This window comes from Poecilia reticulata, chromosome 17 (genome assembly GCF_904066995.2).
Source record: "Poecilia reticulata chromosome 17, P_reticulata-male-v2, whole genome shotgun sequence".
NCBI classification, from domain to species: Eukaryota; Metazoa; Chordata; class Actinopteri; order Cyprinodontiformes; family Poeciliidae; genus Poecilia; species Poecilia reticulata.
In genome coordinates, this window is record NC_088846.1 from 29,274,367 (window position 1) to 29,288,386 (window position 14,020).

Consider the following 14,020-nt stretch of genomic DNA (forward strand, 5'->3'; position numbering starts at 1 on the left):
CTTTCTGAACAGTGGTGGGAAGTAACGAAGTACAAGTACTTCGTTACTGTACTTAAGTACAGTTTTCGTGTATCTGTACTTTACTTAAGTAGATTTAATAATGGGGACTTTCTACTTTTACTCCACTACATTTTACAGTAAGTATCTGTACTTTCTACTTCACTACATTTCTACAAAACTGTCGCGTTACTCGTTACATCCAAGTCTCGTTGCTCTTTTCTTCCGTTAAAATGTGAAGTTCAGGGATTTAAGGTGGTGCCGTAAAATCCAATCAATAACGTGACTTAGTGTCTGTTGTCACCCATCGCCTCCACCTTTACTCGCACGCGGAGCTCCAGACATGCGCAGTGGTTTCCTCTGAGCGGGAGGAGACGTCTGTCTAATCGATAATAGCTGCATAAATTGATATGGTGACATGTAAAATCAGCAGCGCTTCGCTTTCACAGACGGTGGGAACTTCGTCCAACTTTTAGCGTCACTTGGAAGGAAAGCTTAAAGAAAGGTAAGATCTGTGCTAGCAAAGCTAGCTGTACTGAGACACATGTTGCATTTGATGAAAAAAAGTTGTCACTCATGCGCTTAATTATTGTGTGGAGGTGTTGACTGAGGTGTCGCAGATATGGGACAACGCTGTGACCAAAGTCTGCAATATAGTGATATGACATTCAGGAACGATCTGATTCTTCTGGACGGATCTTTACTAAGTCCTAAGGACTGAAGCTTCACTGAGAGCCGTTCTTTGTTCTTGTGTACACTGCGGTACACAGTGTGCGGTAGACATTCATTTAATCGCTGAATAAGTAAAAGTTGAACGTTGGACAGTGTTCATAGTTGAACGTTATTTACCGTTAATTGCAATGTTTCAGTTGTGGTTTCTGACATATGCAATATGGACAACCGCCCAGGGCGTTATTTTTCTAGGAATAGCAGGAGACCTCTGCGGATTGTAGCACAGCGATGAAAGCAAAACAGAATGAAGTGAGTTTTAATTGATACTGGTTAAATATATTTCAGCTCTAAGTATTTAATATCTAGGTGTTTTTATGGGAATGTGGATCTTTCAGATCAATCTGAAAACCAATTTTGATAGGTAAACTTAATGTTATTGTGTCATTTAGCGCGGGGCGCTGGTCTTGGTCTTGGGTTCGGTGGTCTTGACTACAACTCTGCTACATGGCTCCTTGGTTGCATGTCCTCCACCCCGCCCGCACCTTCTTTACATCCCCTTTCAGTTAGATTTCTTTCTAAATAAATGTGACTAATGAAGTTCATGCTAATGAAATTATGATTCATAGAATCACATATCTAAGTCTAAACTGTTACAGAGAATAAACACAATAAGAACATGTTTAATCTGTGGTAGTGTTAATTAAAATGGCACATTTCTGATGTATTAAAATTAAATACGATCGGCACACTTTATGATATTAGCGATTAGGTAATGCATTCAGCGAGTACTTTTACTTTTAATACTTAAGTATTTTTAAAAGCCAGGACTTTTTTACTTTTACTTAAGTAAAATGTTAATGTGGTACTTTGACTTTTACTTAACTACATTTTTGACTGTGTATTTGTACTTTTACTTAAGTACATTTTTTGAGTACTTTCTCCACCACTGTTTCTGAACCAAACTCCAGCATAAAATTATTATTATTATTATCCAGTAAACGTCTAAAAGAAGCTCATAATGACATTTAATGGACAGAACTGAATGACAGAAAACCTTCAGGTTTAGTCTTTAATGTAAAAAATGAAACACGTCACATTTACAGCCCTGTTATTGTTCTGCTACGTGACCAAACCTGATAAACAGCTCTCTTCCTGGTATTCCCACCGTTTCCGGTCAGATCACATATTTCCTTGTTCCTTCCCCTTCTGTGCTCAAGTTTAAATATAGGTACGACTCAACAGTCAGTAACAGAAAACAGAAATGGAACAGCAAGGCGTACAGCTGGACCGAAAAACTTTCTGCTGTCCGATCTGTTTGGATCTTCTGAAGGATCCAGTGACGATTCCCTGTGGACACAGCTACTGTATGACCTGTATTAAAAGACACTGTGATGAACAGGATAAGAAAGGTATGTACAGCTGCCCTCAGTGCAGGAAACCCTTCATACCAAGACCTGTCCTGGAGAAAAACACCATGTTAGCAGCTTTAGTGGAGCAGCTGAAGAAGACTGGACTCCAAGCTGCTCCTGCTGATCCCTGCTATGCTGGACCTGAAGATGTGGCCTGTGATTTCTGCACTGGAAGAAAACTGAAAGCCATCAAGTCCTGTTTAGTCTGTCTGGCCTCTTACTGTGAGAAACACCTTCAGCCTCATCATTATTTAGCTACTTTCAGGTACCACAAGCTGGTGGAGCCGTCCAAGAACCTCCAGGAGAACATCTGCTCACGTCATGATGAAGTGATTAACATGTTCTGCCGCACTGATCAGAAGTGCATCTGTTCTGATTGCTCAATGGAGGAACATAAAGGCCACGACACAGTGTCAGCTGCAGCAGAAAGGACTGAGAGGCAGAGAGAGCTGGAGGAGAGACGAGGAAACATCCAGCAGAGAATCCAGGACAGAGAGAAAGATGTGAAGCTGCTTCAACAGGAGGTGGAGGCCATCAATCACTCTGCTGATAAAACAGTGGAGGACAGTGAGAAGATCTTCACTGAGCTGATCCGTCTCCTCCAGAAAAGAAGCTCTGATGTGAAGCAGCAGATCAGATCCCAGCAGGAAACTGAAGTGAGTCGAGTCAAAGATGTTCAGGAGAAGCTGGAGCAGGAGATCAGTGAGCTGAAGAGGAAAGACGCTGAGCTGGAGCAGCTCTCACACACAGAGGATCACAACCAGTTTCTCCTCAACTACCCCTCACTGCCAGCACTCAGGGAGTCGACACACTCATCCAGCATCAACATCCGTCCTCTGAGACACTTTGAGGACGTGACAGCAGCTGTGTCAGAGCTCAGAGACAAACTACAGGACGTCCTGAGAGACTCATGGACAAACATCTCACTGATGGTCACTGAGGTGCACGTTTTACCACCAGAACCAGAACCAGAGCCAGAACCAAAGAGCAAAGCTGAGTTTTTAAGATATGCTTGTGAAATCACACTGGATCCAAACACAGCTCACACACAGCTGGTTCTATCAGAGGGGAACAGGAAGGTGGCATTGATGAATCAGCCTCAGTCTTATCCAAGTCATCCAGACAGATTCACTGGTTGTTGTCAGGTTCTGAGTAAAGAGAGACTGACTGGACGTTGTTACTGGGAGGTGGAGTGGAGCGGAAGAGGAGGATTTGTAGCAGTTTCATACAATAATATCAGCAGATCAGGAGGTGGGAATGAATGCGCATTTGGTCGGAATCACAAGTCTTGGGCGTTGGATTGTTACCAGAGTAAATACATATTTTCTCACAGGAACATCAAAACTCCAGTCTCAGGTCCAGTTTCCTCCAGAGTCGGAGTGTACCTGGACCACAGAGCAGGTATTCTGTCCTTCTACAGCGTCTCTGAATCCATGACTCTGATCCACAGAGTCCAGACCAGATTCACTGAGCCGGTACTGGCTGGAGTTTGGATTTATTACACCAAAGACGCTGCAGAGTTCTGTAAACTCTGATAGACTGGATTTGAATTTCTCTTTGTTGAAATTTACTGCAACATGTTTGTATTGCTGTTTCATGCATTTGGTTGTACTTGAACTAAAAAAAAGTCTGTGGAGAGCCACTTTCTTCTATTCTTAAAATTTTTGGAGATATTATTTTAACGTGTTTGGAAATTCCAAGCAAATTACATTCCAAACATTGCTGCTGCCTGGGGTTTCCAAACTTTTCAGCCTTGTGACTTAACTTTGCCTGAGATTGGTGATCTTGTGAAATATGTATAGTTATTTAATTGTGTATGTTTTTAATTGAATTTATTTTATAAAATTTTTTTTGGATTCTGTGGTTTAATCATTTGAAATGTGTTACATTTTTTAATGAGACACTTAAAGGTACATTTATTTATTTTATTTTATTCATTCATTAATTTTGTCTCTATTTTCCATTATTTCACTTCAGGGCTCACATTCCTATGATTTTGAAAAATGATTTCATTATCATCTCAATGGGTCAAAAGCCCCATTTTGTGAACCCCTGATCTAGCAGTATTTTTAACTGATAACTAAAATGTAAATATAAAAATGTAGCTTATCAGAAGCTTTCTCCTAAAAGATTACTATTGCATCAGAAATATATATCTGTAGGATTTGTTATTCAAATCTTAACAAAACAAATCAGAGAAATGAGTGTAGATTCCTACAGATTTTTCCCCAGGTGAGATTTTGATTTGCCTATTAATCAGTGTCTGTGTCAATGAATGTGAATCTTTGTTCTAAATGCTATTAAACCAAAAGTGAATTAAAAGTCAATTTCGCTGCTTGTTTTAATCGGAAAACCCAGTTTCCGTGTTCACTCACGAGGTCAACTTGACACTCACAACATGGCGGACGCGCTGATTGTCAAGCCTTTCTCCATGACGTAGAACATCGGTATTTCCTGAAGGGGGCGATAGTGCGCCGTTGGGGATTCGGACGGAAGTTCAAAGAAGAAGTTTAAAGCTCAGAGGTTACCCTCGTGTTTACAAGAATAAAAATCACCATTCGGCCCGGCTCTGACTCTCAATCTTAACCAGCGAGAACGTTTAATAAGTAAGTAATTACTGGGTGTAAAAGCAGTTTTTCTAAGATTGTGTTGGAGGTAGGAAAGGGTCGAAATTTAGTTATTTATCGGGTCTGTTTACCCTGAGCTGTGAGTTTGGTTAGCTTGTTGCTAACAGATATCAGGGCAGTTTATCTAAACTTTTATCGTTTTATGGTTAATCTTTGGTAAGTAATCGCTAAAATTATTGATAATCTGTTTAACAGCTGGGGTGTAAAGGTTCTTAAATTTCTTTTGAAATAATGTTATCTGTCCAGAAAACGTTTTATCATTTCAGCCGACCTTTATCTGCTGACATAACAGAAATGTGTCTCAGTTAAATGTAGAAACAACCATAAGAGGAACAAAATGTCGTAAAACGTGTTTAACTGATGCTGACAGACATTAGGAAAGTGACTTAATGCGATTTAAACCAGGGATTACATATTTTTAAGGTCTGGGTGGCTGTGACTCCATGTCCCAGCATTCATAGCGCAACAATCACAAATATTATTCTTGGAAAAACATTTCTGTTTGAAATGGGCTTCTTCAGGATCCCACTTACTTAAAAAAATAATGCGACAATTCATTCTTAAAGATTAATGAACTTTAAATTCTAATGGACACCAAACACTGGAACTGGAAGACATTTTAAATACTCAAAAATAAATAAAACAACAGAAACAATAAATTATGACGTCTCTGGAAACAATATTGTCCTTCAAAAAAGGTTTAGATTAGACAAAAGCAGCAGATTGAAACTTTTATCATCCAGTTTTTGTTGGAAATAAAAAAAGGAAAACAATAAATAATCCAAATGGAAATTGTTGAGCTTGTGTTAATTCATCATGTCATTAATTGATTTATTGCTTATTCTGACAGGCCTGTTAATTAAAAAGGGGGATGCTAGGCCTCCTTTTCACTGATTTCAGTTTTTGTTCTGTGTGAAATCACTGCAGCTGAAATTAAATATATTTTGTTTTTTATTCATATTGCTATTTGGTATTTTCTGCCAGTTTTATAATAGTCATTTTTAACAAATTAATTTTATTTTCTGTTTTATCATCTGTCTACCTGTGATGATGTGATTGTTTTGAAGCACCATGTCAGCTGAGGTTGTTTTAAATGAGCTATAAATAAACTTTCACTTGACTTTAATATTCTCAACAGGTATATTAAATAAAAGTAATTATTACATTTAGTTTGAAATGTTTCACATAGAAACCATTAGACTGATTTCTGTATTTTAATCTGCTAATACGAGTCATATTTTTGTCTTTATTGTGATTAAGAAGTCTAAACATGAGCGATGTGTCCTTCAGGTCGCCATGGCGTCGTACACGTGCATCAGCTGCCGGGTGGCCTTCGCCGACGGCGAGGTGCAGCGGGCGCATTACAAAACCGACTGGCACCGCTACAACCTGAAGCGCAAGGTGGCCGACATGCCGCCGGTCACCGCAGAGAACTTCCAGGAGCGCGTGCTGGCGCAGCGGGCCGCCGCCGACCAGCAGCTGACCCACGCCGCCGCCACCGAGAGCTGCGGCGTCTGCAGCAAGAAGTTCTCCAGCGCCAACGCCTACCAGAACCACCTGCAGTCCCACAAGCACCAGCAGGCGGAGAGGCAGGCGCTGCTGGCGGCGCAGAGGAAGGTGGAGAGGATGAACGAGAAGAACCTGGAGAAGGGCGTCTGCGACGAGAAGGAGGACAACGACGCCAGGAACGAGGCGCTGCAGCAGGCGCTGAGGGAGCAGCACAGGCCCAACCCGGCCAAGATGGCCAAGGTCCAGACCGCCGCCGCCACCGCGAAGGCGGAGAAACCGCCACGCATGGTGTGGCTGGAGGAGCAGGTGAAGAGACGGGAGAGAGAGGAGGGAGGAGAGGCAGCAGCAGAAGGTAAACGGAGAATAAAAAACATTTGAATGTTTAAATGAAGAAGATTTGTTGTTTTCAGGGTGCGGGTGCTTGAAATCCTTGAAAATCCTTGACTTTCTATTAGGAGTTTGGAAAGTTCTTGATTTCTATACGAAGTCCTTGAAAGAGCTTAAATTCAAACTGCACAGTTTGGTAAAACGTGTAATGTAATGTTTTAACAGCCTGATTTTTAAAAACTTTATTTAGATGAAAATTAAATCAGATGTTTTTTTATTTTAGGTCAGTTAGAATCACTAAAACTGTCTGTTTGCTAAACACCAGAAAACTTAGTGAGGACATTTTGTATCGATCTGTTTGTGACTTTTTCTTTTTTATATATATATTCTACACATTTAATTTTAATTGTTTCAACATAGTTAATATTTATTACTCATAATGGCTCAGTGACTTATTGATCATCTTATGTTTTACACATTAAAGTTATTGAAGTTTGTCGTGTTTTGTTCAGACATTTCAAAAACATTAAATTGTTCTGTTTTAGTTTATCTAGAATGTAGAATATCACCACATGAAATTATTAATCAAAGTAATAAATTATGCTGAATTGCACTGAATTGAAAATGTATTTTTTAGTTAATTTGTACTGTTTTCATCTCCAAAGTGTTGCTGAAAATATTTGAAAATTTGAAAAGAGCTTGAATTTCACTGTGGGAAAAGTTTGTGACCTGCGTTTGTGTAAAACCCTCCAGAGGAGTGGGAGGATGTCGATGAGGATGAGGATGACGATGACATGGAGGAAGATGTGGATGAAGAGGAGCAGACGGAGGAGGAGGGCGGCTCCTCGGGGACGTCGGGCCCCCTGCCGGGCTCGGTCCCCGCCACACACTGCCTGTTCTGCTGCCACCGCTCTCGCTCGCTGCTGAAGAACGTGGCTCACATGACCAAAGTCCACAGCTTCTTCATCCCAGACGTGGAGTTCCTGGTGGACCTCAGGGGCCTCGTCCGGTACCTGGGTGGGTCCCACGGACACTTCTGCACTTTTCTCATCAGGCTTCACATGTTTAGCTTCATTACAACAAGATTCTTATGATCCGTTTCCACCAGGGATGAAAGATGTCAAAGGACTAACTGATGCCGTTCTCTTAAAAACCTGGTTCCATCCAGAACATGAAGGGTTTTCATATGCTGAGTAAAAAACATTAAATTTGTACATTTTTTAAAAGGAGCGGTAAAAAAAAATAATCTAATTTTGAGAAATTTCACTAAAATTTTTACTAAAACTTTGTTTTTCCTTGAATGTTTTTTGGAGCACAGAAATCTGCTTGTTTATTTGAGATATTTTTAGATTATTTCCAAATATTTCAGTTTTTTTTATTGCAAAACAAGATAATTTCTGAACTTTTTCTCTCAGGAGAGAAAGTCGGTGCTGGGAACGTTTGCTTGTGGTGCAACGAGAAGGGGCGTTCGTTTTACTCCACAGAGGCGGTGCAGAGTCACATGACGGATAAGAGTCACTGCAAGCTGTTCACAGACGGAGACGCCGCCCTGGAGTTCGCAGATTTCTACGACTTCAGGTGTTTCTCTGGTTTGGAAGCTTTGAGACGATGAGCTTTAATGTTTCCTGAAGTTGGACAGATTTACTCCTTTGCTTTGTGAAATTGTGTGCCGATGTGCTGCTGCCGTTTGTCCAACAGGAGCAGTTATCCGGACCGGAGCGAGGGAGCGGATGAAGGGATGGACGAGGATCTGCCGGACGAGAAGAACCTGGAGTACGACGACGAGACGATGGAGCTGACCCTGCCTTCAGGTGACCTTCGGTTCCAGCTGCTGGTTTTGGTCGGGACGCCGTTCAAGCCGCTGCTTGTCTCCTCAGGTGCGAAGGTGGGCCACCGCTCCCTCATGAGGTACTACCGGCAGCGCTTCGGGACGCAGCGGGCCGTGGTTCCGGGCCGCAGCAGCAACGCCGTGGGCCGGGTCCTGCGGCAGTACCGAGCCCTGGGCTGGGCGGGAGACGCAGGTGAGGCTCCGCTGGAGGCGCTGCAGGAAAATATGGCTGAAACTGATCATTTATCAAACCTGGAGGCCGAATCCTCAGTTTGATGCTTTATGAGGCGACTTTTTAGAAAAAACAACTTTTACTTTTTTCAGGAGCAAAATTTGGCTTTTATAAAAGTAAAATATTAATAATAATAACGAGCAAATATTTTTTTATGTCTGCATATACTAAACAATAATTCATCCTCCTTGATAAACTCTTTTCTTTAATATGTCTAAGTATAAACAGATAAATACCCCAGAGCCAGTAAAAAGGTGTTAATCCATTTATTTGATAAAATAGATATACATTATAAATAGAAAAATTTTAAATATATGTAACTTTATGAAAAATATTTGATAATAAAACAGGAAACGGAGACAAGAAGTTGATCAATTCAGGTTCAATTACCCATCGGCTTCCTGCTGGATCTATGATTGTAACCATAGCAACCAGACTATAACGAGTTAATTATGATTCATATTTACAGCCGATTTGTGTTTTTATTGTTGACACTCAAGAAATCCACATAGTGAACAGTTTAATGTGACTCTCTGACTTCCCTCAGCGGGACGTTTGTCCTCCTGTGTCTTTAACAAAATGTCCCCTGCTGTCTGTCCGTCCAGGTGGCTCGGTCCAGCAGAGACAGAGGGACATGCAGTACGTCCAGAGGATGAAATCCCGCTGGATGCTGAAGACGGGGATGAGCAACAACGCCACCAAGCAGAAGCACTTCAGAGCGCAGGTCATGTTCTGAGAGGGAGAGGAAGCAGCTGCGACACGGACTGCTGCAGCTGGATTGACGGCTGCCAGGAAACGAGGGGAACTCAGACTTTTCTGTGTCGTCTTGATTGAAAAGTGGAGATGAGCTGAAAACGAACCGCAAAGCTGGAGAAAGGAGGAAGTGTTTTCCTGGACTGAATCTGATCAGCTTTGTTAGAAAAACAGCCGTTAAATTAAAAATAAAGAGCAAAACTCAGATTTATTAAAGTGCTATAAAGTTTTACTAATGCAGTCACACATGATAGGAAAATATTCATTAGTTCTCCTCCAGGTGAGGCTTAATTAGATTAAAATGATTTCAAACTGATGATGGGCCTGAAATATGATTCAACCTGGTTTTTAAATTAATTCACTTGTTGAGTAAAATATTTACATCAAATTTCCTCTCATCATTTTTTTTCTGCAGCTCATTTGATGTTTGAGGAAATTATTTTTCTTAAAACTTTAAACTGAAACTCGTCACGGATCAGAAACTGTTGGATTAAATCCACGACGTGTTTTCATGTCTTACTCCTTCAAACGTTAAACAATTTAAAATGTTTTAATTCATGTCCTCTGAATCCGTAAAATCGTATTTAATTCCCGATAACTAGAGGTTAAAATCTCAGATCTTCGGTCCGTGTCAAAATGTCAGCGGCTGCTTGGTTCACTTATCCTTTGGGCCGGCTCTGAGGGCGGCTGACGTCACACAGACAAGCCGACAGCTGAATACTGAACTATGTAATTTATGTTAATATTTGTTTGCTTTGTTATGACTATAAAGTTTTGCTTAAGTATCATCAATATCTTCCAATAACTCATAATTAGATGATCATATTTCATGTCGACCTTCAACATTTTTGAACACAAACATGGCGGCTGATGGAGTCCAGACTGCAGCAGCAGATAAAGCTGCAGCATTTAACTTTTATTTTAATATATATATTTTTACATATTTATTGAAATAAAAAAGTAAATTGATAGATGATGTGTGAAAAGACCAATCCGCTTTGCCGTCTCCCAGCACTAACTAGAACCAACCAATCAGAGCCAGGAGGCGGGTCTTAGTGCTGTCAATCAGCTTCTGCTTACCAAGCTGTGAATGCTAATTCTGGTTAGCATAACCATCCATGATGGTGGCGAAACAGTTTTCCTATATATAATTAGTTTCTCCGCCATTAGCACATTTAGCAGCATGTTCATGAGGGTGATTGGTGGCGCTAAGCCCCTCCTCCTGGCTCTGATTGGTTGTTTCAGACCAGAGCGGTGCATTTATTCAGATGGCAGTAGCAGCCCAGGAAGATGATCTGCCTCGTACCTTCAGGACATGGTAACGGCTTTAGCTAATATATAAAACCATATTTTAATAAAAGTTACATTAATTTGCTTTATTTATATGATAAACATTTAGTTTTCCAGAATCCACCGGGTTTTATTTAAGACTCGGACCGTCTTACAGGAACTCGGGACCCGTTTCTGTTAAATGATGAAATAAAAGCTGGACTCCGTCACGCCCTCTTCCTCGTACGTCAGATTTGTGAATGAGCGCGAGCCCGGAGCGGATGATGTCATGGCAACCGGAGGCCGACCCTCCGCGCTGCTGCGCCGCATTAATGAGTTACTCCATTTGTTTGCGGTTCTCCACTTTATATTTGGCAGCCGCTCCACTTCCTGAGTGTGTTTGATGGTTTCGGAGGTTTAGGGCACTCTGCCCGGCCGCACGCGGAGGAGGGGCGGCGCAGACAGGCCGACGGCGAGGAGGAGACTAATTGATCCGGACGACGTGGGAGAGAGATGAGGCATTAGATCTGAGCGAGTCAGAGAGGAGTGATGGATGACTGAGGGCCCAGCGGCTCGGTTACGACTCAGACTGGTGATTTATGAGACGAGTTTCACCAAGAATTCATGAGCTTCCTTCAAAGTCGCCGTTTTTCTGACATCCTGCTGTTAATGAAAAGTTTAAAATGATGCTTGGAAACGGCATGATTGAACGGATCTGCTGCTTTGTTTTGCATGATTGCATGAAATGACAAATCGTCGTATAACTCCCGAGTTTGGCCAATTTCTGTTATCAGCAAAAACTAAAGTTTTCCTCTGAGTCTCGGGGGAAATCTGAGATTATCACCAAATTATTCTGGGTTGTTGGAGGAAGTTCCACATGGAGGAACATTAATTTGTTTCTTGTTTGTTTTTTTGGACTTGGTAGGAGACTCTACGGACGAGGATTAGTTACACTGAAAAAAGACAGAAGTTTGGTTTTAATCTTGTGAGATCAAAGTCAGAACTGAGTTTAGTCAAAATTTGAAAAAAGTCTGAATTCGGAAAGTTTCAGCACAAAACTTTTAAATTTCTGAGCTTGAAAAGCAGAAAATGTTTTACTCTTGAAACTCAGACACGATTATTTTCAACATGTTTGAATTTGTTCTCTTGCAAATTTCTGAAATTTGAACTCAAAAACGTCCAAATATTATTTCTGAGATTAATCTAAAAAAAATGTTTTTTCTTGAAATTGTTTTACTTTGGAGCTCAGAAATGTCAAAAATATTTCTAGAAAATTTCTGAGATTCTGAGTTTTTGGTGGAAATTTAATCCTTTTTTAAAATCTGCAGTGGCCTTTCACATCTGTTCAGACTGAAATGACAGTTTTAGATAAAAGCAACATCCGACATTTCATAAAGCCTATCTAGATATCTATTTATCTATCTAGGTCAGCGGTTCTTAACCTTTTTTGAGGTACCGATCACCCCAGTTGCATATGCGCATTCACCGAACCTTTCTTATTCCAACTTCCTCGCCCGTATTCCGATTTAGTGATGTAATTATATTAGCTGTGTTACCACCCCACGCCACTAGAGGCAGTAGCAACCTCGAAAAGATGCGACTAAGGAGCAGATTTAGACTATAGAATTTGGTAAAAACTGTGAACTTTGCTGAAGTAATTAAAGACAAAAGTTCAAATCCATGCTGAGAGTCGAACTCCTTCAATCAGGGCTCCTCCGCAGCTCTGATTGGCTAAGCAATGTAACGTGATCCTCTGATTGGCTAAGCAATGTAACGTGATCCTCTGATTGGCTAAGCAATGTAACGTGATCCTCTGATTGGCTAAGCAATGTAACGTGATCCTCTGATTGGCTAAGCAATGTAATGTGATCCTCTGATTGGCTCAGCAATGTAACGTGATCCTCTGCAGTAAGTGATGGCAAAGCGGGGCGTCATCACGACTTTACACAAGTGTGTCTTTACCTCCGCGGTCGGCAGTGGCTCCGCCGAACCCCTGAGACCGACTCACCGAACCCCTGGGGTTCGATCCAACCCAGGTTAAGAACCACTGATCTAGATATACACACATCTATAGCTCTAGTTTAAGTAAGACTGAACAGTGAAGTTCTAATTAGTGCAACAGTTACTGTTAAAAACGGCACCATGAGGATAAAATTCACTCATATAGAACCAAAAACTGAAAGCAGGAGCTGCAGTTAGTAATAATAGTAATAATAGTAATATTAGTAATATTAGTAATAATAGGGAGTTAGCCCTCCCCCCCTTCAGTCTGCATGATCCTGGTCTCCCTCTGAGCCCTGGGGACCTGGTATTGATCGGAGCTGTGTAGGTAGTGATTGGACATGAGTGGATAATTTCCTTTGCTGCATTAGAGTCCATTACTGGACCCGCGCTCCGGAAAGTGAAAGACATCCTCAAAAGAAAAAAAAACAACACAGAGAATGTTCTTGGAAATGGATTCTTCTCACAGAAATGATTTAACGTCTGAAGATCCTCAAAGTTTCTCTTCAGGTTTGGAAACGATGACGGAGAGAAGCGGCGTGGAGATTCCTGCTGCAACGCCTCATTTAGCCAAACCCAGATGCTTTTCACATTTATTCAGAGGAAACTGGATATTTACTGGGATCCCAAGAGATAAACCAGAACACAGAGATGCAACATGGTCAAGAAATGTATTTAAGAACGTAACTCCCCTGTTAAAACACAAACTAACTGTTGACTTTGCTTTGGAGGCTGATGTTACTAACACAAGAAGAAGAAATGATTTGAGAATTTGGTCTAATTAGACTTTTTCACCTGCTGATGTTCTGACATAAATACTGAGAAATTGTTTCTTGTTGTGATAAACAGGATTTAGAGTCTGGAAAACGAGTCATTTAAAATCTGATGAGTCTGATTTCCAGATTTAATTCTCCTTCCAGGTTTGTGTTTTGGTTTCCATCCAATCAGCTTCAGGTCTTTATTAAAAAAAACTCAGAAAGAGCAACAACAGGAACCCAGAGCAGGAACATCCGGCTGTCTGACCTCACAGGGTTCGGTTTGTGGGAGCCAAAGGCTGCGTTCACACTGCAGCCTGAAGTGACCCAATTCAGATTTTTTTGACGTAATGTGACCTGTATCTGATCTTTTCATGGCAGTGTGAACAGCTCAGGTCGGATTCTTTTAGAATCTGATCCATATCCGATACGTATCCGATTCAAATGCGACCATAACGACCAGGCCGCATTCATCCGAACTGAACGTCACTGATTCTCAACAAATCTCACTATTCTGCTCCTGATACGAGCAAGAGGGAAGAAAAACAACAACCATGACGGATTATATGAGGATTAAGTTCTTAATTAGCTGCTCCGGTTGGACAACAACTTCAAATATATAAGCTAAGCTCCACCGTTAG

The 14,020-nt window shown here is 41.2% G+C and overlaps 2 protein-coding genes across 2 annotated transcripts; both read left to right on the plus strand.

Moving 5' to 3' along the window:
* The first annotated feature begins 1,624 nt into the window (after window positions 1-1,624).
* Window positions 1,625-4,448, plus strand: LOC103480047 (tripartite motif-containing protein 16-like). The gene has a single exon (XM_008434791.3). The coding sequence runs from the start codon at window positions 1,931-1,933 to the stop codon at window positions 3,611-3,613; it is 1,683 nt and encodes a 560-aa protein (XP_008433013.2). The 5' UTR covers window positions 1,625-1,930; the 3' UTR covers window positions 3,614-4,448.
* A 91-nt stretch (window positions 4,449-4,539) lies between these two features.
* znf622 (zinc finger protein 622) lies at window positions 4,540-9,742 on the plus strand. The gene is made up of 7 exons (XM_008434790.3): window positions 4,540-4,684; window positions 5,996-6,566; window positions 7,295-7,558; window positions 7,957-8,119; window positions 8,240-8,352; window positions 8,419-8,562; window positions 9,207-9,742. Exons 2-7 carry the CDS (start codon window positions 6,002-6,004, stop codon window positions 9,335-9,337), a joined length of 1,380 nt encoding a protein of 459 aa, XP_008433012.2. The 5' UTR covers window positions 4,540-4,684; window positions 5,996-6,001; the 3' UTR covers window positions 9,338-9,742.
* The last annotated feature ends 4,278 nt before the right edge of the window (window positions 9,743-14,020 follow it).

What these genes read in the sequence shown, in the direction of transcription:
- LOC103480047 (XM_008434791.3), top strand. Translation starts at nt 1,931, where the DNA reads ATGGAACAGCAAGGCGTACAGCTGGACCGAAAAACTTTCTGCTGTCCG.
- znf622 (XM_008434790.3), top strand. Translation starts at nt 6,002, where the DNA reads ATGGCGTCGTACACGTGCATCAGCTGCCGGGTGGCCTTCGCCGACGGC. An exon ending in AGGAGAGGCAGCAGCAGAAG is followed by an intron (nt 6,567 to 7,294) that starts GTAAACGGAGAA and finishes AAAACCCTCCAG; the next exon opens with AGGAGTGGGAGGATGTCGAT. An exon ending in GGAGCTGACCCTGCCTTCAG is followed by an intron (nt 8,353 to 8,418) that starts GTGACCTTCGGT and finishes TTGTCTCCTCAG; the next exon opens with GTGCGAAGGTGGGCCACCGC.